The sequence below is a fragment of the Oreochromis niloticus genome, linkage group LG2 (genome assembly GCF_001858045.2).
Source record: "Oreochromis niloticus isolate F11D_XX linkage group LG2, O_niloticus_UMD_NMBU, whole genome shotgun sequence".
Taxonomy (NCBI): Eukaryota; Metazoa; Chordata; class Actinopteri; order Cichliformes; family Cichlidae; genus Oreochromis; species Oreochromis niloticus.
Window position 1 is genome coordinate 28719783 of NC_031966.2, and position 22348 is coordinate 28742130.

The 22348-nt window shown below is 42.4% G+C and overlaps 1 protein-coding gene across 4 annotated transcripts in view; it reads right to left on the reverse strand.

Annotated features, from left to right (window-relative positions):
• Positions 1-2111: 2111 nt before the first annotated feature.
• Positions 2112-22348, reverse strand: part of pdlim7 (PDZ and LIM domain 7) — a 31577-nt gene continuing 11340 nt past the window's right edge. For 3 of the 4 annotated variants that reach the window (XM_025897515.1, XM_013271719.3, XM_013271720.3), the window contains 8 exons: positions 19046-19073; positions 18068-18264; positions 7310-7362; positions 6882-7125; positions 6229-6409; positions 6009-6129; positions 3497-3612; positions 2112-3156 (listed from right to left, as the gene is read on the reverse strand). In XM_025897515.1, coding sequence (XP_025753300.1) covers positions 3070-3156; positions 3497-3612; positions 6009-6129; positions 6229-6409; positions 6882-7125; positions 7310-7362; positions 18068-18264; positions 19046-19073 — 1027 coding nt within the window. In that variant the 3' untranslated portion in view covers positions 2112-3069. Of the gene's footprint in view, positions 3157-3496; positions 3613-6008; positions 6130-6228; positions 6410-6881; positions 7126-7309; positions 7363-15891; positions 15909-18067; positions 18265-19045; positions 19074-22348 lie in introns of all 4 variants that reach the window. The other variant, XM_019345166.2, reaches the window with a different exon arrangement.

Genomic DNA, 22348 nt, shown 5'->3' on the forward strand with positions numbered 1-22348 from the left:
GTGTTGGCCGTCCTGCTTCGAGTAAGCAAGGTGAACACACATCGTTGCTGCACATTCATGATGTGAATGTCTCGTTCCACCACATCACGAAGGTGCTCTGCTGGAAGGCCGTTTGAGTACAGCTAATCAGTTTAAGATGATCTGAGCTTTGTGACATGACCCGTCTGGCAAAAATCACCCATATCACATTCAATGTCACTTAAATCACCTTGCTTCCCCATTCTGATGCTCAGGTTTGAACTTCAGCAGGTCATCTTTACCATGTCTGCATACCTACACGTACATCACCTTTTTATTAAACCCATACTGGAACCTGTCATCGGAGGAAAGGGCAGGTCGCCAGTCTATTGCATAGCTAACACATGACTATTCACACCTAAGGTCAAATAAGCTAACAAGCATGGCTTTGGACTGTGGAAGGAAACTGCAGTAGCTGGAGAAAACCCTCTTGCTGTGAGATGGTGCTGATTTTACTAGATTTGAGAAATACCCTCCTTATAGCTCATAACTTTCAGAGTTATGAAATGAGCAAACTAGCAAACTGAACCAGGAAAAAAAAGAACTCCAAACAAAACAACTAAGTAGAAAACAGAACTATAATGACTCTGTTCAAAAGCCAACAGTTTTAGAGCAAGTAAAAGTTATTTGCCCTACAAAAATAATTTATTTTCAATCTGTATATTTCCCCCTGGTTATCTACACCCCACCAGCAATAATTCTATGCCTTCCAGTTTGAGGAACCACTGGTCTACTGCCTTATCCTGCATTGAAGTTGAGCCAGAAAAGCTGATTAAAATATTCAAACTAAAATGTTTAGTAGATTGAACTGGCTCACTTGATCAAAGATACATTTTTGGCACATGTCATATCAATGCATGGTTCAGACAAAGAAGCAGGTTTTACAGCTTGGCATCCATTTTTAAAACACCTCTGGGCACATAGCTGGGGATTTACTTTAAAGCTATATCTAAACTCACTCTAATTTCTGTGGTGACCAGGATATAAACATTAAACAGAATAACCAATCGAATCTGATGAAAAAAAATATTGCAAGGGAAATCTTTTTCCTGACAGATTTTGCTGTAAAATTTCAGGATGCTTTTAGAGGATTCCTCTCTAAATGGTAATGGTCTAAAACAGGGGTCTCGAACTCCAGTCCTCGAGGACCGGTATCCTAAACTTTTCCATGTGTCCCTGTTGCCACACACCTAAATAAATTTAGTAGGTCATTAGCAAGACTCTATAGAACTTGACTGCATGCTGAGGTGGCGACCTCTAACCCTACTCAAGTAAATTTAAGTAAGTGTTTGGAAAAAAGTACTTCTAAAAGTACTTTTGTTGCACCATGTTCATTCACTCATGAGCTGCTGTAACATGAATCAAATGGCTGAAATGCCACCTCAGCATGCAGTTCTATAGAGTCTTGCGAATGACCTAATTGTATTCAGGTGTGTTGCAACGGGCACACATGGAAAAGTTTCAGGACACCGGCCTTCGAGGACTGGAGTGTAAGACCACTGGTCTTAAAACAAAAAAAAAGAAAATGTGTAACATTTCATGAACTGCAAAACCTCTGATCATCTCAGGACCCTCATCTTGTGTTTCCATCACACAGAACCACTGAGCTAAAGTCTGTAAGCAATTAGCCTAGCTTAAGGTACAAATGGCTAGCTTAGCGCTCTCCAATGGTTAAAAATTAAGAAGATAATAAGCTTTTGAGTTGCAGATATGCGTCATTATACCAAGGAGTGTTTAAAGAAAATAACAACAACATTTAAAAAAAAACAAAAACATCCATTTGTGAGCTTCACCTTTGGCATCAGTTTTTTTTAAACTCTGGACTGCAGGCTAGCTGCTACCAATGCTGATGCTAAGCTTTTAAGAGGAGCTTCTCACCTAAACAAAAATGTAGCTATTCCAGCGAGAATGATGTTTTAAGCACCGGGCTACCTACCAGTTAAGGTAAAATGCCACGTATTTCAGTATCAGTATGTTGATTATATTTATAGGGAGCATGCTTCAGCAGGGTTTTGGAAAAAGACCAAAGATGGCAATTTTAGAAATTGTTACAGATGGAAGTGTTTCCAAGAGAAATTAAATGACCCGGCACATGGAATTACTAAATAATTTTATTTGAAACTTTCAGCTGAAATAAAAAACAACACTTACAGGCCAGTTCTGAAGCAATATAAATACAGATTCAGTGACTTGAAAGTACTCTAAGGAATAATATCACAGTAACACGGGGGACACTTATGAAGACTTACTTCGTCTCATAAAAAAAAAAAAAGTCAAATCAAAGGAAAAGTTAAAAATCAATCTCCATCACCCGCGTGTATGACGATTAAAAATGGGTTAATTACTACATCATTCTAAATGACTCTTAATGCTGGAGTATGCGCTCTGACTTCCCAGAGTCAAAGTAATAAGTAGTTAGCGATTCTGTGAAGGAGATCCAGTCAAGCAGAAATGGACACCACCTTTTCTGCTCGACTGGCCCCCCATTACATTAAAGGGCGCTGCAGCGAGAGCCGATGAGTGGGCCTGGGTCCTGTATGGGGCCAGCACTTCACTACACTTAGTGCAAGAGAAGTGCTTGATCATTACTGCAATATGTGAGATTATTAGAGGCTCAATGACTCCTTCAAGTTGGTGACTTGAATTAACAAGGACGAGGAGAACAGAGGCGGGAGATTACTCCGCTAACAGCTACAAATCGACGTGACCTGCGGTGACATTTTTTTTCATGACCTAAAAACAACTAGGAAGTCAAAAAGTTACCGATGGCGTGACATAATTCCTCGACTCCTTCCAGTTATGCAACACAGCATTTGGCATTAGAGGCAGTGCCATCAGAAGTCTCCTAACAGCAGCGTAAAGTGACGGTACGTGCAGCCAGCATTAAGCCTCGAGAACAAAAACAAAGTCTGCAGCAGAGAGAGAAAGGACTTAGTTTAACAAGGTGTGTGGCAAGAAGGGATGTGGTGCGTCTACGGAAGTGTCAGGGGGTAAGGGGTAAAGAGAAGGGAGAGAGCAGTGCTCCTTCTTCTGAAGATGCACCTCGCTCTCTCACACTGGAGCAAAAGCATGGCCTTTGCACAGGGGCTTATCCTTCTTCGAGTAGAACGTCTTCCCCTCCAGGTTGATTTGGCAGAGCTTTAAAGATGAAAGGAGACAGACAGAGTGAGAGAGACGGATTGGGAAACGAGGGCAGAGTAGATATCAGACTTCAACACTGCCGATGTGAATTTACACAGTTTCTAGTGGCCAGAGCAAGCTTTACTTGACTGCATTTGCTTTCAGTTTTCTTCACAGAATGAGAGAGATGGAGAGAGTGATAGACTGCAGGTGACAGGCTGAGAGAGAGAGAGGGAGAAAGCTTGAGGTCCAGACATGGAGGCAAATTTTTTTCTCCAGGTGCCATTGTACTGGGACAGCTGCGAGATACGGGGGCAAAGAGAGCCCACAAGGAGCTATATCCATCAAAATGACTTACGGCACAGACGAAGCACGTATCGTGCCAGCTGTAGCCCAAGGCCTCCAGAAACCGATCCCCGGCATCAATCTTGAAGTCACAGCCATGGCATTTGGTGCCAAACATCTTCTCATAGTCTGGAGAGGAGGGGGGGGGGAAGTGGCGAGTAGAAGAAATGTGAGATAAGGTGAATATAAGATTACATTTTTAATTCAAAAGAGCTTTTATCGTTGCCCGCATCAGGCCAAGGAATCGCCGTGGCCTCCGCAATCGCCGTTTGTAAACACCGCTTAACCTTTACGGGATCCGTAGAGACTGAAATCCTTTTCCACAGCTTTCATCTTTAAAAGAAGAAGTGGAGGCTGTTTGCCGCTCCGAGATGAGCAATCCTCACTACACGCTACACGCAACCACTTAAGGGACTGAACTGTGTAAAATAAAGACGTATAGAGCTGCTTTGATGCCAAATGCCGGCTCCTCTTCTTATTGGCCATTTGATATCTATACTGTTTGTGTTGTTGTGTCCACCCACTGTACATTAGTGTCTTTCCAGAGTGTAGGGGTGGGATTAGGATGAGGTGGAAATTGCTCCAGATACTTGACTGGATTTGCCAGTCTCTTTCATCACAAGGACTCTGGGGGGGAAAGTGTCAGGTTATAATGCTGCTTCTCAAGAGTGAGTGGGTGAGAGCTGTACAATCCCCGAAAGATGCTGAGGCAGCAGAATGTTTATCAGAGCTGAAGGCGTTATTCAGAATATGAGTACCCAGGTTCTGGCTTCGCCTCTGATAAAGCAGCAATCCACGTCAGATGCCGCGCTAAATCATTTATATCATAATAGAAGAGCACGCACCATTCATAAAACCCAATAGAGGTATGTATGAAGTAAACTGGAGCTAAATAGATTACAGCAGATGAAAACATCACACTTTATGATTGACTGCGGCCTGTGCCAGGAGACTCGAGATGTAGGTTTCTGCCAAACCCCACAGCAATACTACAATGTTTGACAAAACGTGTCAGAAATAGTTTGAATTTTACAAAAAAAAAAATAATGAAAATTATTTCAGTTAGGCTGGAGAGGATGCACTGTAGAGAGGAAACAATTTTATCACAAAATGCATGCTACACCTGATTCATGCACTGGCTGGATTTAAAGATTTTGTACCCCGACGTCTATGACGTGGGCCGAGCTATAGCATCCATTTAAAAAGTGCTTTGTGGGTGTCAGCTTGCTCCGTCTCATCTGTGGACTTAAGGCCAGTGCAGATTTATAATCAGGCTCGATCCACGTGTGAAGTCGCAGGGCGTCTTACATGAGTCGAGATGTTCTCAGTCGGCGCTGGAACTAATCGATCTGCACACTCGGATTTTCAGCACGCTCAGGCAAATGCTGTCTGGCTTGGACTCGGGTTTAGAATTAAACTTTTTATTAAAGCACAGGTTTATGTGGGGGCTCAGCCGTGCTGATTACTGTCATTGTTGCAATTATTAGTAGTAGTAGTATTTGCAACTGTTCCTTAGAACTACATAAATCCGACTGCTTTTATTTCCAGCAGAGGATTTTTCACCATGGTGACACCTTTATCTCTTATGAAGCCTCCAGTGTTGTATTGTTTGAATGAATGAACAGAGTCCTTGAGAGAAAACACAGTCGAACTACACATTTGGTCCCGACTGAGGTCTTTATTATAAGTAAACTATCCTTTTCTCACCAGACGCACGCGAGTCTGGAACCTAACTGTCCTAAGGAGTGATGAAATCGTAAAAGAAAGGTGGACATTTACCACCTTTTGGAGCACAGTTGAAGCACAGACTGTATGTTATGGTTTTTGGATCAGACTCAAACTCAGGATACTGCACGCTCGTATGGTAGCGACTTGTTAATGGTGAAATAGTGATGCCCTAAAGCTTGCCCTGCTTTATCGTCTATTTTACTCTAAATGGAACCATAATTTACAAAGTGAACACCGAGCTGTATTAAATAAGACTTGAAACTAGCAATTCAGAAGAAAAACTCATTAGGAAAGTGGTTACAGAGGTCATTAATCAAGACAGAAGTACACTCATTTTTTTCATGCACTTCTACAGAAACTGACTTCTTTGTCAAGCTGAGAGACGTCGCCCCCTGCTGGCCTATAGGAAAAATGGATGTGTAAAATCACACTAGCTTCAATTTGAATTCAGCTTTTTATACTAGGTGTGAGTTCATCCCATATTTTACACAACAGAGGACATCACAGCCATCACTACCAAGCAGAATAGTTGTATGTATCCTCCCCTGGCCCTTGGAAGACAATCAGCTGTGTCACAGCATTAGTGTTGTTTCATGTAGGATGTGAAGCAGTAGCATCAGTTTGTGAATGTGGCTCTAAAAAGAGCCGTTTCGTTCTTTATTTTTTCCTCCCTTGTTTTTTTTTTTGGTACCTTTCCCAACTCTTGCACAATAAATTGCACAATTTGCATTTAGATTGCTCAGGTATGCAAGACAGGAAGTATAGTACGTGTGGACTGCAATGGTTCAGTTACTCACCTCTCTCACAGTAGGGTTCACCCTCCTCCATGTAAAAGGCTTGATTCCTGATAGGATTCTTGCAGGCTGCACACTTGAAACACTGAACATGGTAAGTCATCTTCAGTGCATGCATGATTTCCTGATGGGGGGAAAAAAGAAAAAGGTTAACTTTTTTTTTTTTTAAACTTTGAAACAGCAGTGCTTTTTTGATTTTGCTGGATACGACAGAAGCTCGTACCCCTATGATCTTCTTTTTGCACTTGGCACAGTTCGGAGCGTATCGGTTATCGTGGCACTTGGTACAATAGACGGCTCCCCTTTCTTCAAAGAAGCCCCCCTCCTCCAGGACCGCCTTACACTGCGAGCATGTAAACTCTTCCGGGTGCCAAGACCGTCCCAGTGCCACCAGGTACCGTCCCCTGGAGAAAGAAAAAGTTAAAAAAAGACTCTTAGTAACACATCAATAGGGATTTTTTTTTATATAAATTGGCTAAATAATCCAAAGCTTCAACAGAGGAGAGAAAAAAGATCCAAAGGCACTCAGCAAAAATACACTAGACTCTGTGTGAAATGTGAGCAAACGCTGGAGACAAATTTTAGGTTTTCCAGAATTTGAGTCTTCACTTGTCAAAAATTAATGAATAAAAGCTCTTTGTTTGCAATGGTGACCAGAATATCAACCAGGGTTTCTTTGTTATTCTGAGTGATAACAAGATGTCTCCAGACTCTGAAATATGCTGACTGGCTTAATTTGCTGCAGACAGGCAGTGTGTCGTGAATATTAAAAGTCTTAAATTGTCATCTCTAACAGGAGCCTCAAAGGAGCAAACACAGAGCCCCTCGCTCTAGTTAAAAAGAATCAGTCTGTGTGTAGCGGCGGTGCAGCCTCACCTGATGATTTTGTTGCAGGCACCACATATGGGGGTCCTCCCGCTGTCTTCCGGCGCCTGCTGCGCAGCCTGCAGGATGGAACTGCGGCTCTGCATAGGCGTGGGCTGGGCTGGCTTCTGGTGCTGGGTCACGACGGTGCTGACCTTGTCTGGGCGAAAGCGGTCGGCAAAATTGGGGTCCGAGACCCACGGCGGTCGGCAGGAAGGAGCAGAACTCTTTGGTGCGGCGGCGGCACTTGACGATTCTGCACACCACAAAAACAACAAGTCCCATAACAATCCACCCTTCAAACAGATGTCTGTGGTGACAGCTTTGAGTGTCGCGTTGTTGCTGCTGTATTGACACTTAAGACTTAGAATCTATTAGCGCAGCCTCTCCCGGAGGCTGCAGGGGCTCTTTTTAACGCATCAGCAGGAGAAGAAACTCACCATCTGGTTTATTTGCTGCTTGGGCCTTGGCAGGTGAGGGAGTTGGCTCAAGGCTGTGGGGAGAAAATGACTAATTAGAAAAGGTAGGCACGCACACACACACCTACCTCAGTAACTATAGTTACTTCTCAATGGATGCCATGTTTGGATATCTCCTGCCATGGCTGAGCTGTCACCATTATGCTGTGCCACGGATTACCTTGTGTGTGAATGACTCCAAGCATCATTATTAATATTAATTGGGATTAACAGGGTAGCGTGGTGCCCCCACCTGTTGTGGTCACACATTCTGATTCAGTGTATTAGATTTAACTGAAAGCAGCATAATAATTGAAATTTCTCCAGTACCAACGAGCAACAGTGAGCAGTTTCTATCATGACTCAAAAATCAATCAAGCCGAACATGATTTCAGCGTCATTGCCCTGCTGTTCAAGAGCCGCAGCCTCTCATGAGAGCATAAGAAACACGAACATCTCCTCAGACTGACTGACGTCGCTGAAAGTTAGGCAAAAGATAGACGAGTGGAAACTCAGTCGCTTTCAGATTTGGGTGCCGAAGAGGTTTCGCTTAGAGCTTGCATGTGCAGGAGTGCTGAAATAAAGCGTTTTCTACATTTCAAAGTTCTGTTACCCGCAGCAAGCGTCACTATATTCAGAAAAAGCTTCAAATCTTGACGGAAGACAGAAAAACAACTTCTGAGCCAAGACAGTGAGCTCTGGAGACTTTTATCTTGAGAAAAAGAACCGGGCGGGAATTGTAACAGCACCTTAGGCATCTATCATGTTTACATCATCAACTGTGCCATCTAAAACACGCTAATGAAAGGAGATGAAATCCCCTTTCATTAGCGTAAAGAAAATTAAAGAGATTGTGAAATCAATTACCCTACACCAACCTCATCCCATAGTTGTGCCTTTATCAGGTTACGTCTGTATATGAAATAATGTTATTTATGTCCCCAAACATAAAGACACGAGAAAAAAAAAAAAAGTAGCTACAGAAGCAGAAGTTACAGCTGGGAGCAATCTAGCAAGAAAAAAAAAGCATAAAAGCCGTCTGCTATTTCTGGAATAATAAAGAACATTAAATCCCTTTGCAATACCAAGAATCTGGCTTATAGTGACAGTAAGGAAGCTAAATCTTTCTAAATTAAGGAATGCAAGACCTCCTACCATGAGATTTTTGCAAAGAACCCGCAGAAAGAAAAAAAAAAAAAAGAAAAAGAAAAAAAACTGTAAGAGGAAGTCAGAAGGCTGGATGAGCAGGATGTCTGGTGATGGAGTCAAATAAAGGACAGAGGCTGTTTCTGCCCGTGTGTGACTCACAGACCCTGGGTCAGCTGCCCTCCACTCCACACACACACTGACAAGCCTCACATCTGGGACCTCACCTAACAACTGACAAAACAAACTCCTATTCAACACCGCTGCCCCGGCTACAATCCCTTGCCAGGCTGCCCGTACGTGTTGAAAGGCCGATGGCTCGGCTGTCTCGCAACCATGAGGTTTCTTTCTTCTCTCTGTTGCACCTCACTATGATGAATGTTGCAGGTGCAAATTGCACTACACCTCTGTCGGCTTCTTCCCACCTGGAGCAGCCTGGATCGTGTTATCCTTGACATTTTCCCTGCTTTCAAACCCCCTCCTCCTCCTCCCTGCTCAGCAAGAGGCTTGATATGATGCAGGTGCACATTTTCTCTATCAGAGGCTGTGCAGACGGGATTTTTTATTTATTTATTTATTTAGCTTTTAACTGGAGCATCTCCTTTCACTTTTCTTGTTCATCCTTTGCAGCTCTGATTTTAGATTCATCTGTACCGGTTTCTCTCCCCCTCCCCCCCCTTTTGGGTATCCACTCCTGTGGGATGCATCAACCTGAGCAATGAGGAAAGCAGAGAACTTTGCTGGCAGCTCAGCATCCGGCAAAGGAAATAGCAGGTTTTGATTTTTCATGGAGCAACAAGCCCTTGATATGTGTCACCCCTCCACCCAGTGAGGAGGTAAAGGTGATGCAGCTCTGCAAGTAGTCGAATGTGACTAAAAACCATGTGCGACAGTGGTGGCACATGCCTAGAAGGGCTGAATGAGAAACCTCATTCCTATAGGCTCTTCAGATCTAAGCTTTGCAAAGACCTTTCTTCAGTATCTTCCTGCTTACTGTTATTTCTACAGCATGTAAAGTAATATTTTTACGCATTGATTTTTTTTCCCCTCTGCAATCCTCTCTTACAGTTGAAATTTCTCTACAAGTTGATGCTTCAGTTCGATTAACTTGTCTAATTTAGCACATTGGTCTGGATACATTCCTACTCGAGCTAGTTTTCCACTAATTTTTCTTAATCAGTCACTTAGTAATACCTCTAACTTCACTATAAATTAAAACATATTTGTCAGCCACTTCGTTAGATACACCTGATTCTCTTTAATCCAAATATCTAACCAGCCAATCACATAGAAGCACCGGAATGCATTTAGCCTCGTAGACATGGTCAAGATGACCTCGCTGAAGTTCAAACTAAGCATCGGAAAGAGAAAGAAAGGCAATTTAAGTTTCTTTGAATTCATCATGGTCGTTTGTGCTAGACAGCACGGTCTGAGTATTTCAGATCTACCAGAATTTCCCACAAAACCATCTCAGAGGTTTACAGAAGATGGGCAGCACGGTGGCACGGTGGTTAGCACTGTTGCCGCACAGCAAGAAGGTCCTGAGTTCAATTCCACCATCAGGCCGGGGTCTTTCTGTGTGGAGTTTGCATGTTCTCCCCGTGTTTGCGTGGGTTCTCTCCGGGTACTCCGGCTTCCTCCCACCGTCCAAAGACATGCAGCTTGTGGGGATAGGTTAATTGGATAATCCAAATTACCACTAGGTGTAAATGTGTGAGTGAATGTGAGTGCGAATGGTTGTCTGTCCCTGTGTGTTAGCCCTGCGACAGACTGGCGACCTGTCCAGGGCGTACCCCGCCTCTCGCCCTATGACAGCTGGGATAGGCTCCAGCGCCCCCCGCGACCCTGAAAAGGATAAGCGGAAGCGAATGGATGGATGGATGGATGGATGGTCTGAAAGACAAAATATCCAGTAAGCAGCAGTTCTCTGCATCAAAAATGTCTTGTTGAAGGCAACAAGCAACTTAAACAGGCACTTTTACAAAGTATGCAGAAGAGCATCTCTGAATGTACAACACATTGAACTTTGGAGCAGCAGAACACCTGTCAGCTAACACAGGAGTGGGACCAGGAAACAGCTAAGTGTCTGCATCTGCACGGATCACCAAAAATTGGAAACAAAAGACCGGTAAAATGTTGCCTGGACTGATCAGTCTGACTATGCTGCGACATTCGGATGGTAGGTTCAGAACAACATGAAAACATGGATCCATCCAGTCTTGTATCAATGCTTCAGCTGGGTGGTGGTGGTGGTGATGAAACGGTGTGGAGGACATTTTCTTAGAGGTCTTTAGCACAGCCTACCTGATCATTGTTGCTGACCATGTCCTGTATGAACACACTGTATTCATCTTCTGATGGCTGCTTCCAGCAGGAAAGACACCATATCACCAAGTTCATATCATCTCAAACTGCTTTCTCCTTGTACTCACACGGCCAGATCACCTGATCTCCAGGTCTCAATCCAACAGAGCACCTTCGAGGTGCGATGAAACGGGAGATTCACATCATAGATTTGCAGCCAAAAGAAAAATCTGCAGCAACTGTGTGATGCTGTCATGTCAGTATGGACCGAGATTTCCCAGGAATGTTTCCAGCACTTTGTTGAATCTCTAAGCACAAAGAATTAAGGATCTTAAGGAAAACACTGGGTCCGATCAGGTACCAGGAAGGCATTTCCAGTGAGTGTGCTACAAGCTCATTACATAAATCTGCTCTCCTCACTACTGGTGCATTTGTTAAACGAATTATTTGCCAAATTATAAAAAAACTCTGTCAGTATGTGCTAATAATTTATCTTCGTCTTCCACCTAGGTCTGTGCGCCTCAGACCAATCAAGCTGTATTTGAATGTTTATGGACCAGCGTTGGTTAACCAACCATTTCCCCCTCATAAAGCAGCAGTTATAATGGTTCCCCTTACATGACATGAGATGAGATTTGTTTGGACAGCCCGAGAAACAAAGTATAAGCATGAGTCAGATGTGTGAGAGTGAGCACAGCTAAAGCGTTTAAAGCCGTATCCTCAAGCTCCAAATCATCTCATCTGTGGACATTTTTAAAATGGGATTTATAGATGTCCTTCACTATGGATGTTATGGATTGTATACATCCAGAAACATTATTAAAAGAAATACTACTGATGAAAAGTCATTACCTACCAAACCTATTCGTTTTAGTCTGGTGTCAAAACCTATAGCACTTCAGGATTACATTTTTTTCGCATTTCAGGAAAATGCAAATAACTAGAGACAGACTTTCCTCACCGTTCATCTCAGCACTTTATAAATGAGTAGGCACATTTGTTGGGTTTTTTTATGCCCGAATGCACAACAATTTTCTCTCAGGGGCAATAAAAGTAAACCTTGAACCCGGCTCTTTAAGACATCCCATTAATTCCAACCTGCATAAATACTGAATAAAGCCTCGCTTCTATATAATCACTTTTTGTCCAGCACACTGTAAGTAAAGCAATTGTGACTTAGCAGCAGGGGGAAAAAAGAAAACTGTTAGAGAGATATGCCCTTGTAAGCTTAAAATAAACAAGAAAAGAAACACAGAAGGACAGAGAACAAGAGGTGCTTTTTTTTCCAGATGTTTTATATTTTATATATTTTTGATGACAGCAGGAAAAAAAAAGTACAGGTTTTTTTTCTTTAAATTGTGCGAGAAGCCTATTAGAAGAGGGGATCAAAACTGAGAACTCTAAAAGACGAAAACTCAATAAATGTAAACAGGCAGCAAAAGAGACAGACAGAGATCAAAAGGAGGGTCTGAACTTCACAATCAAAGAAGAAAGAACAGTGCTTCCCACCGCCGAGACCCCCTCCCCACCTTTCCACCAGTTTACTCCGAGTAACGCAGTGTGAAATGGAAAATAGGGCTACAGACACAATGGTCCACAGTGTTGTCAACAATCATCAAGTCAGAATTTCAGAGGGAGATCTTACACTTAGGCTCAGTATGCAAGGTTCCACTTTAGGCTTTTGTCATCTAGGATACGTTTCTTATATTTTTGCTTTTCTTCGCTTCCCCAAATTTCTTTGTCAGTCCATCTGCATCTAAGGAGGTGAATTTGTCAACTGCCAGGAGACAGTCCACTATCTTCGTCGTCTTTATCACGTAGTCGTTGCAGTGTAGCTATCGCTAGCCGGCTCTGGCTGGGCTCTGCGTCCCAGGGCGTCTAGGATGTCGCTCAGGATTTAATATTGAGGGCGCGAGCAGACCTGTCGTGGTGCCAATCCCTCAGACGGGCATAGCGAGGACTCTGAATCTCAGTGAGGAACTTTTCCCTGACCGCAGGCAAAAACAGATATGAAAGAGAGATAGACAGGAGGGAAACAGATTGCAGGGGAGAGAATAAATGAGATGAGAGGGATGGAGCAGAAAAGGGAGTAAAGTGCACAAAGTGAAAAGTTGAGGGGAAAAAAAAAGCAGAGGGATGTAGTAGTGACATTTATGACATTTAGTACTCTTAAATATAACGATTAGAAAAGTATGGAAACAGAAGGAAACTGCTAATCTCCTAATTAAAATAAAAGGGGACTTTTGAGGAACACAGCATACTGCTGCTGCATGCACCAAGGTAATTGGACGATGGCTCCAGTTATGTAGAAATCAGAAATTAAAATACTATCAAATCTTCCCATCTGCATTTTAGCAACAAAGCAAAAAAGCAGAAATGTTAATATGTTATGCTACTGAGCAGACTCAAAACAACAACAACAAAAAACACTATGAACAAAAACACACCACGCATGCTGATGTTCAAAGCAGCAAAGTTATGGTCGCTATATCTGTACAACACCACAATGGATCGTACAGTCAGGATGTGCAGACTTTTAGCTTTAAATCAACGAGTTTAACAGACACTGATCAGAAACCTTTTTAAAAATAAATAAATAAATAAATTAGCGCTGTCAGCGTTAACCTCGTTAAAATGATGTTAATGCCATAACCGCATTCAAATCTCGAGTTAGCGCGGATCACCCGGTGAGTGGGGCTGGATGGTGCTAACGCATTAACGAGCTAACCGGGCTAACGAGCTAACTGCGCTAACGCCTCGCTAACGGAGATTTGCCGCGTTAATGCGGTTGTGACGTTAACGTCATTTAGCGCTGACAGCACTAAAATAAATAGCGTCTCAGTACCATCCCTTTACAGGCCCCAAAGTATGTGTACAAATTGGGAAGTACCATTTTTAAGGCAGGATCTGGAAACCATAAACATCCCCGAATGCCACGTTTCCTCCTTTGAGATGCTTTTCTGAGCCTTTACTGCAGCTGCCTTCAGTCGCTGCAGCTTTGTGGGGTTTTCTACTTTTAGTTTTGTCTACAGTAAGAGAGCAGCATGTTTAGCTGAGGTCAGGTGACCTAACTTGGCCATTCATGAACAGTTATGCAGCATTTGACTGAATCTCAGCAGAAAACACAGCTCTGCGCACATAAAATGTATCCTGCTACTTTCTAATGAGTAAACTGATTTATAATGATGATCCCATGTCACTGTAAACATTACAAAATGTCTAATTACTGAATGATCAGTGTAATAATTCTGTTAAACCAGTTTAATTTGATCTTCAGGTCTACACTTAAATCAGATCCGTCTGGTTTTATTCATTGTGGTGATACACAGAGGCAGAGCTGCACGATTTAAACTAATTACACTGACTGGACAGGTTTTTTGTTCCTTTTCTTTCTTCAAAGTAACTGCCAAGCTGAGGCTTCCACATATGCAAGTGTACAAACACAAACACGTGACCGGTCACATTAATGACACTCCGTTTACCTGGACCTCTTCATGTTTTCATCATCTGGGTCCTGCACTGAGAGATCCAGGAGAGACACACATCAGAATGCCTCACTAATACAAATGTTGACACACACCTCAGAATAAGTAATGATATGCCTTATATTTAGCTATGCAGTTTCTTCCTTTGTCAGACTGGTTACAGTCAGGGTAAAAAACATGAAAACCTGTCAGTGAAAACACCAGCCACCTCTCTTCAGCTGAAAAATGAAGAAACCCCTCATCCACCTTTTCTGTGTCACTCATTCTTGCTGTCACACTCAGTCCCAGAGATCAAATCACATCAACCGTTTAGTAACAGCCCCCCCATCCTACACCTTATCTTGACTAACAGAGAGGCCCACCCCTCAAACCCATTACTCTCTGCTGTAACAGTCCATCACTTCTGTCTTAGGCCCTGACTTACTGAAGTCGGTGCCTGTGAGCTGAGCCAGGATGCGGAAGGAACGAGACTGGGTGGTGCCAGTGCGGGGCTGCCAGTCCTCAGTGTCCTCAATCAGCCTCTTCTTGCTGCGGTCGTTGGGAATAAAACAGGGGATGTTCTCCACCCTGAGGCCATGCCTGCCGCACACACACCCAACAGCAGCAGCAGGAGCAGGAGCACACAGCAGGTGTGGTTAACACAATCACATCCAGGGACTACCCACTCACACAAATGCACGGAGGAACGCTTAGTATCAGAGTCACGCAATAACAGCACTAATGGACACCCATTACTAAGATTTCTCATGGGGACACGGCAGAGGCTCATAAACGGAAGATACTCATAACTGTCATTAGAATCAGTGCAAGAAAAGCCACTTCACATAAAGCCAGGTACTGAAGTGAAGAGGAAAAAAAAAGAAAGAAGCTAAAGGAGAGGCATTTATTTTTCATAAACAACTTAATCACTCAAATGAAATGCTTTTTAAGCTGCTCATTTTAAGCACAGCTGTAGGTCAACTGCAGCATGCGTTCGTAAACAAGCGAGAGAAATATCAAAAGACACAGTCATTAATGAACCGCCATCCTCGCTCTGTAAACACAATCACTCTGTCTAACAAAAGGGCATCGGCATTTTCTCTCTTTTACATAAACAGCCTGGCCAGATTAGCCTACAAAGCCGACCACACAGCCAACATGCAGCAGCCCCTTACTTGGACTGTTGGTAGATATCATCATAGAAAGTCGTTTCACCCCTGTGGATTAGACCAAAGAGCATGTAAACACCAGGCTCGTGAAGTTACCATAGGAACGAGAAGATGGAAGGGGATATTTGACGATATTTCTTATTTTGCACAGACCGCAACGTAAATAAGAAATAGTTTAACTGTGAAGTAGAAGATAAACAGCAACTTCATTCTCCTTTTTGGGGTCTCTGAGTTTAAGACTAATTAAAAATGTGCACAATATTAGACTCGCATTCTTCTTTTAAACCACAAACAGGATAATTCTAAGTTATTCTAATACAATAGTTTTGTGAAGTCACACCCAGTAAAGACATGCAACCGAACTACTATCAGGCTGTGCACAGCTTTGTCATGAGACTAACTATGAATACCAATTTATAAAAGTGTATATACACACACACACTTGACTGCAAATGAAAACAAAAAAAAGAAACATACTAACTTGTAATGAGCTTCCATCTGTGGAGTTAAAAGAAGAAGAGAGTGAGAAAAAGGTTAGAGTTAAGAGGGGGAGGAGAAACTGAGCACGTCAATACACGACAAAGGTTTCACACAACAGACGATCAAAAACATTGCAAAATACAGAAACCATGCGAGAGGTGTGTAGAGACATGCTGCTATTGTCAGCAGGCTCTGTGAGAGGAGGAAGAAGGACGGCATTGTTTGACTGTCAAATCATCCATTGTCACCCTGACCCAAAAGGACTCAGCAGACTGGCACAAAACATTTGCTTTTCTGCTCCTCTCATCCCCGTACACAAACGCCTCACAGAGTTACGTACACGGCTGTAGCCTTTTAGAAAAAAAATTAAACCTAATTTCTGTGCCATTGGGCTTCATTCAAGGGCAACAGGAGCACAAGAAGAATCTGCTCATCATAAATGCTACAGCAGTGACGTATTGCTGGTAACTCTGTCCAAACAACACAACGCTAAACCTGTTCTAACACGTCGGGCTTAGACAGCTTTTTGAATCCAACTATTAACTGTGGAGAATCAAAGAATCGATGACGTCCTCACCAGATTAACCTGATGGTTTTGATTACGCTCAACTCTTTCCAAACATGACAAGAGGAATTAGTGTTGCAGAGTAACAAGAAAAGTTGATTTTACAAAGAAGAAGAAAAGCAGAGCAGGAAAAGCTTGGAGTGGGAACCCAACAAAATGTATGAGGCTAAATACAGCAACAGACCACAGCTCACCAGCGGCTGGAGACAGAGCGCTGCCATGACCCAAATTAAAAGGAACCGGACCAGCCTATCCTTACAGACCATTTCATGCCAAACTTCCACTTTCCGGATCATTTAAAACACATTTCTTGCAGGAATACTTGGAAAAAAATATTAAAAACTCAGCAGGTTAAAGAAAAAAAAAAAAAAAAAGCAATGAACATTTCAAGGTCGAAGGCTCACTTTTACAGCAAACTACATCAAATTGTTTCTGGGAATCTGCGTTTCAGGCGGTACAGCAGATTATCCCGTAAATGCAGAGGCCGGCGTTCATTCCCCGGCTCCTCCACGTGCTGAAGTGTCCTTGAGCAGGACTCGGTGACAGCTCGATCAGCATTAGCATGTGAGATTTGTGCATCAGAATCATAATGTCAAGCGCCACACTGCATCTGTCAAACATTACATATTTCATTCTGCTAACTGTAGGTGCAAGAGACGAGTAATAATCACGCTCGATCAATAACCCATCTGCTGAAATGGAAAATCTGTTATAAGAAAGAAATGATTTTGCAAGAAATATTTCACATCTTCTTTTCAGATCCCACTATTAAAAACAACATCAGTGCTTTTCTCTCCCACACATTACACCGACTTGCAATCATTTCCTAAAGACTCACCTCCACTGCCGCTTACTCATTCTAATCTATACTCGAATCTAGCCTTAAACAAAGTCTTTGTATAAATCTTAAAGATTTAAATCATGATGTTTGTTTTTTTCCCCGTCCTAAGGGAAGCGAAGACATAAAAAAGAAAGTGACTGAGTAAACAGATTAAGTTAAACACACAAAATGAGGATGACGGGAACAAAGATTAAACAATGCAGAAAAATAAAAAACTCGTGACAACATCTACAGTGTCCAAAGAACACAGAGTTTAACATGGCTGTAAAATTGTGACTGATTATTGGCACATATAACCAATTCCTGTTCAAATACTTCTCTGTCATCTTGATAGATTTCACTGCAGCTGTCTTTCATCCACAGCTGGAACTGCATATTTCAGCTAAACATTTCCTGCTATACAAACACCACCAGACTTAATCAGGACACAATCTACAACAGCAACTACTACTACTGCTGGTGTGTTTAGCATTAGCCTAAGTTTAGACAAATTATTGGCACAGTTAATAATTGGATTTCCACAGTGAGTCAGCGTGCATTTGCCCTGCTCTCTTTTCTCTAACGTACCCTAAAATAAAATGTAAAAAAAATCTGTGACTTCACTTTGGCACCACACCGCAGCACTGATTGGACTAAATTCTTTAAATTTCTAAAGGCATTATTTTCTTTTTAAGTTTAAAACAAGAATAATGAGACGTCAGAAAAATGCCATTAAAACCACATTAGTCACGTTGCGGTTCCAATGGTAATAGCGTTTATTCATCCACCTACCCATTCTGTGGCTGAGGTGTACTGGCATGCCCCTGTGAGCGCGGGGTGTTGAGTTTAGGAGAGTAGGCCACAGGTTTAATAGCAGGTCCTGAGTTGGCACTAGCACCACCTGCTGCAAATGGCCTCGCCATCTTGTTAATGGTCGTGCTCGGGGCAAAGGAGTACTTTGGCGGAACAGAAGCTGTAGCAAGCGAGTCCTGTGAGGGTGTGGGAGAAGGAGACAATGCAGCACAGTGCACGACATGCAGTTAGACGTTTGTGACACACACAGAGAACTCCATCTGCCGTCGCACAAGCCCAAGCTTTTCCAGCGCAGTCCCAATATTTCATTATAGCAAAAAGATTACTCTGTACTGCGACGGCGGCTCTGTCAAAAGCCTCCGGGCTTTTCTCTACACATGGAAAAAAGTGCTTAAGAAGTGTGAACACAGAGATTTTATTTGTGTTGGCATTCGGCCAATTGCTGGCCAATGTAATCTGCTACTGCTGCTAAAATGAAAGTGCTCAAACTGTCGTCTATAACTGATGTGTCTCACTAATAGGATTTCCTCTTTGAGCATTGTGCATGGACTGCAGCAAAAAAAATAAACAACTATTAAAATAGATCAGTGACTATGTGTCGGCTGCTTTTCTAAAAACCGTTCAGTTTGATCAGCTGGCCGGGCGACTCCACAGACTTAAAGCGTCAGTATTTATCTGGTATCAGGGACTGTGCGGGAAATTCCAAATGCATCAGCGACAACTCTCCAGCAAACTGCTAATTTAGCAACCTGCTGATGCTTGGCTAATGCAGAGTGCATGGACTCTGTGAGAGCTTGACAAGGCAGGTGATTCAGACGAAATTGAAGAACACAAAGTGACACGAAAAACTGTGAGTAACAATTAAGTTTGAATTTAACTGTCACCGCACACCATGCCAAACCATCCAGAGTGTCCACACTGAGGTGAGCTCGGTGAGTCAGATAAATGCAGGCTTACCTTCTGGTCTCCGCCCGCTTTGGAAGGTCTAAAGAGAAACAGGGAAAAAAATAAAACACGTCAGACAAAATGTGCTCATTATTCATTATATTTCCACTAGTTTTACTTCACATTATCGTAAGAGGTAACTTGGATATATTTGTTTAATTTTCACAGTTTGTGTGCTGTATTTTGTTTTAAGGTTCACAAAGAAAAAAAAAAAAAAAAAAAAAAAAAAAAAAAAAAGGATTTTCATTTTAATAAACTTATTAAGAGAGCCGAGAATACAGCAGGTCAATCAGTCCTGTTCAGGTCTTAAAGCTTCTCCCAGGATTAACATCCCTGCGGTGTCCCCCGCCCCCGACTGAGCACACGTTTATTAGAATATATCTTTACGCATTAAACATGGAGGCGGCCGGCTTTACACTTCTGTTTCCTCCTGAAATAATTGAACATAAATCACCACCACCCTTTGACCAGCGCTTACACGCTGCACAAAGCTCAAATAGGGTTAAGCCAGAATGAATCCACCCTGCAGTTACTCATTGTTTAAGGCTATAATCACCAACAAAAACAATGGGCCGCGCTTCCTGTGACACAGAAAATAATAACCGCTCATGCTGTTGCCTGTTCAGCCGCTAATAGAGCAGTGTTTAAGACAGAATGACAACAGGGCTGAGCAGATAGACAGGGCAGCGAGGGGAAGGCATACTGACATGTCTGCTCATGTCACATTTCTGGAAGACAAATCGATGTGACACAGTGCTTGAGCTCACCTTAGCTAGGCTGACAAGTTAATGAGACACATTTGAAATTTGGGACACGGGGAACTCGTGCCATGACCCTTCTGTTACCGCGTTTATTTTGGCACCGTGGACTAAAATGAACAAATATGGAGATGATTTCGTCGGTGTTTTTGGAAGAAATCAGTTTGCTTGTGCTGAAACTGAATACGCACGGTGTATGAGATCATTTCCCACCTCATTTCATGGGTCACTTATCTTAGCTGATGCACGTTTAGCTTTCAAGCTGATCTTAGATAAAGTTAGAAATAACAAAAAAACCTCCCATGATACTGCAATCAACTTTGCACACTTCACCAGCATTCTCCAAACACAAGCCTCCAGTCCAGCGGCCGGCTAAAATATGAGTCTAATGTGTCCCCGTGGATGCTGCGGGATGTTTTTCCTGTGAAGGTGAAACTCTACTGGACATATTTTTTGGAGGATTCCAGTCCCCATAAAAAGGCTCAGGATAAAGCTAAAACCTTTTCTATTAGACAAGATGATCATTGGTGTCGAACAAAATGAGACGCCAAACCAAACAATAGACCGTATCTCATCATTGCACAGCTGTCGTCCTCTCTGGGCATAAAAAGAAACCGTGGATGGCAGCCAAGATAAGAATAAATAAGACTGACAATAGCTCCTCTCTGAGAAGTGTTTCAGGAAAACAATATTTGCTTGTCTTACAATATAATAACAATCGGACGGGGTGAGATGAAGAGAGGAGACTGGGGAGTCATGGGAAGGGAGTCATCGGAAGAAGAATGTGAAATGTTTACAAAAGCCGGACTCCACAAGGAGACGAGAGACGGAGGAGGAAAAACCACAGAGTGCAAGAAAAGTAAACACGCTGACCTGTTACTGTTCTGTCGAAATATTACACCATTTCCTGCGAAGCCACATTTTTTAATTAAATAGATATTTTTCAAATACAAAGCAAAGTTATATTTTGACATCCGTTTCACACAATATCCAGAGTGCACTACCACTTACATTCACGGGCCACTTTATTAGGTACACCTGTTCAACCGCTCCTTAATGCAAATATCTAATTAGCCAATCAGATGGCAACAACTTGGTACATTTGGGCATGTAGACATGGTCAAAACGACCTGTTGGAGTTAAAACAGAGCACCAAAATGGAGGAGAGAGGTGATTTAAGTGACTTTGAAAGCAGAAAGAGAAAATATCCAGTGAGCAGCAGTGTAGACATCGGGAATGTGCAGCCAAAAAAAACAAAACAAAACAAAACTATTCCAGAAACTGTGTGATGGCATCACCTCAATATGGAGCAAAATCTGAGGAATGTGTCCAGCACCTTGTTGAACCATGAACTATTGTTCAAGGCATATCTAAAAGCAAAAGAGGGCCCAACCCAGTACGACCAAAGTATACCAAATAAAGTGCCAGGAGAACGTAAACTACACTATAACTTAATGAATGATAAGACTGATCTGATAACAAATCAACAGGATGTAGCAAGTCTTCTTATTCCTGGACTTTATACCCTGCTTTAATTGGTTGTCCAATTAAAGAAAGAGAGCTTAAAATGCTTAGAAATACAGGTTAATGTCCAGTAACACGCTGATCAAAAAAGGGAAACGAGTGGGAAAGCCAAGTACCCAAATCTATTATGTTGTACGAATGCAAGAAAACCCAGAATATTTGAAACAATATGCCGTAAACATATCTCCAAATCTCCCCGCTATTCATTCACGTAATGGCTCTGCCTTCTGAGCAGCCTGATAAATGACCTGTGGCTGCTCGGATTCAACTAAACGCACAAAGAAGATTTGTAAGAATTAAAGAGTCGAGTCTCTCGGTAGGAACAATAAAGCGAAGACGATAACACAGCCGTTTTCATCTTACTTATGAGGATCACAAAATCAAAATGAGTCCCATGACAGCAGCCGGCCCATCTTTGTTACTTAACAAGTCAATACCTTCTCATTTTCTGAAGGTTTTAGGTCCTTGAATGATTACATTTGATCCTTCATTGGGAGGGATTTTTTTTTCCCCCCCACCCTCCCCTCGCTCTCTTATAATTAAGCTCTTGATGAAACGTTCTGGCTTCAACTCTACTGAGAGACTTTGTCAAGTATTTCTGGCAGGAAGTATGTGAGCAGGTATAAGTGCTGCCTATAGGAAGGTTACGCAGTGCTAATTAAAAATTACTGAAGCAAAATAAAAAGATTTTCCTGGCGCACATTTGACAACAAAGTGTTGTAATCTGAAAAAAATAAAAGTTTCTCTAATTTCATTATGGAACTGAGGCAAGTATGGTGCCCAAGGTTCCTCTGAAGATGGTGTATTTGAACAGAACAAAGGCCGGTACATCCACCCGACAGCAGTTGCGAGCATATCTGCTGCAAAGTGCGGCGCACTCATCGCTGCTTTTCCTTCTTTATGATGTGAAGGACAGAATATTATTGTTAGAAGTAAGCCAGGACGGATTCAGACAGGCTGTACCTCTGCCAAATCCACGACATTCTCTGCTTTAATAAGTGAGAATGGCACACCTAGTATTACTATTAAAATA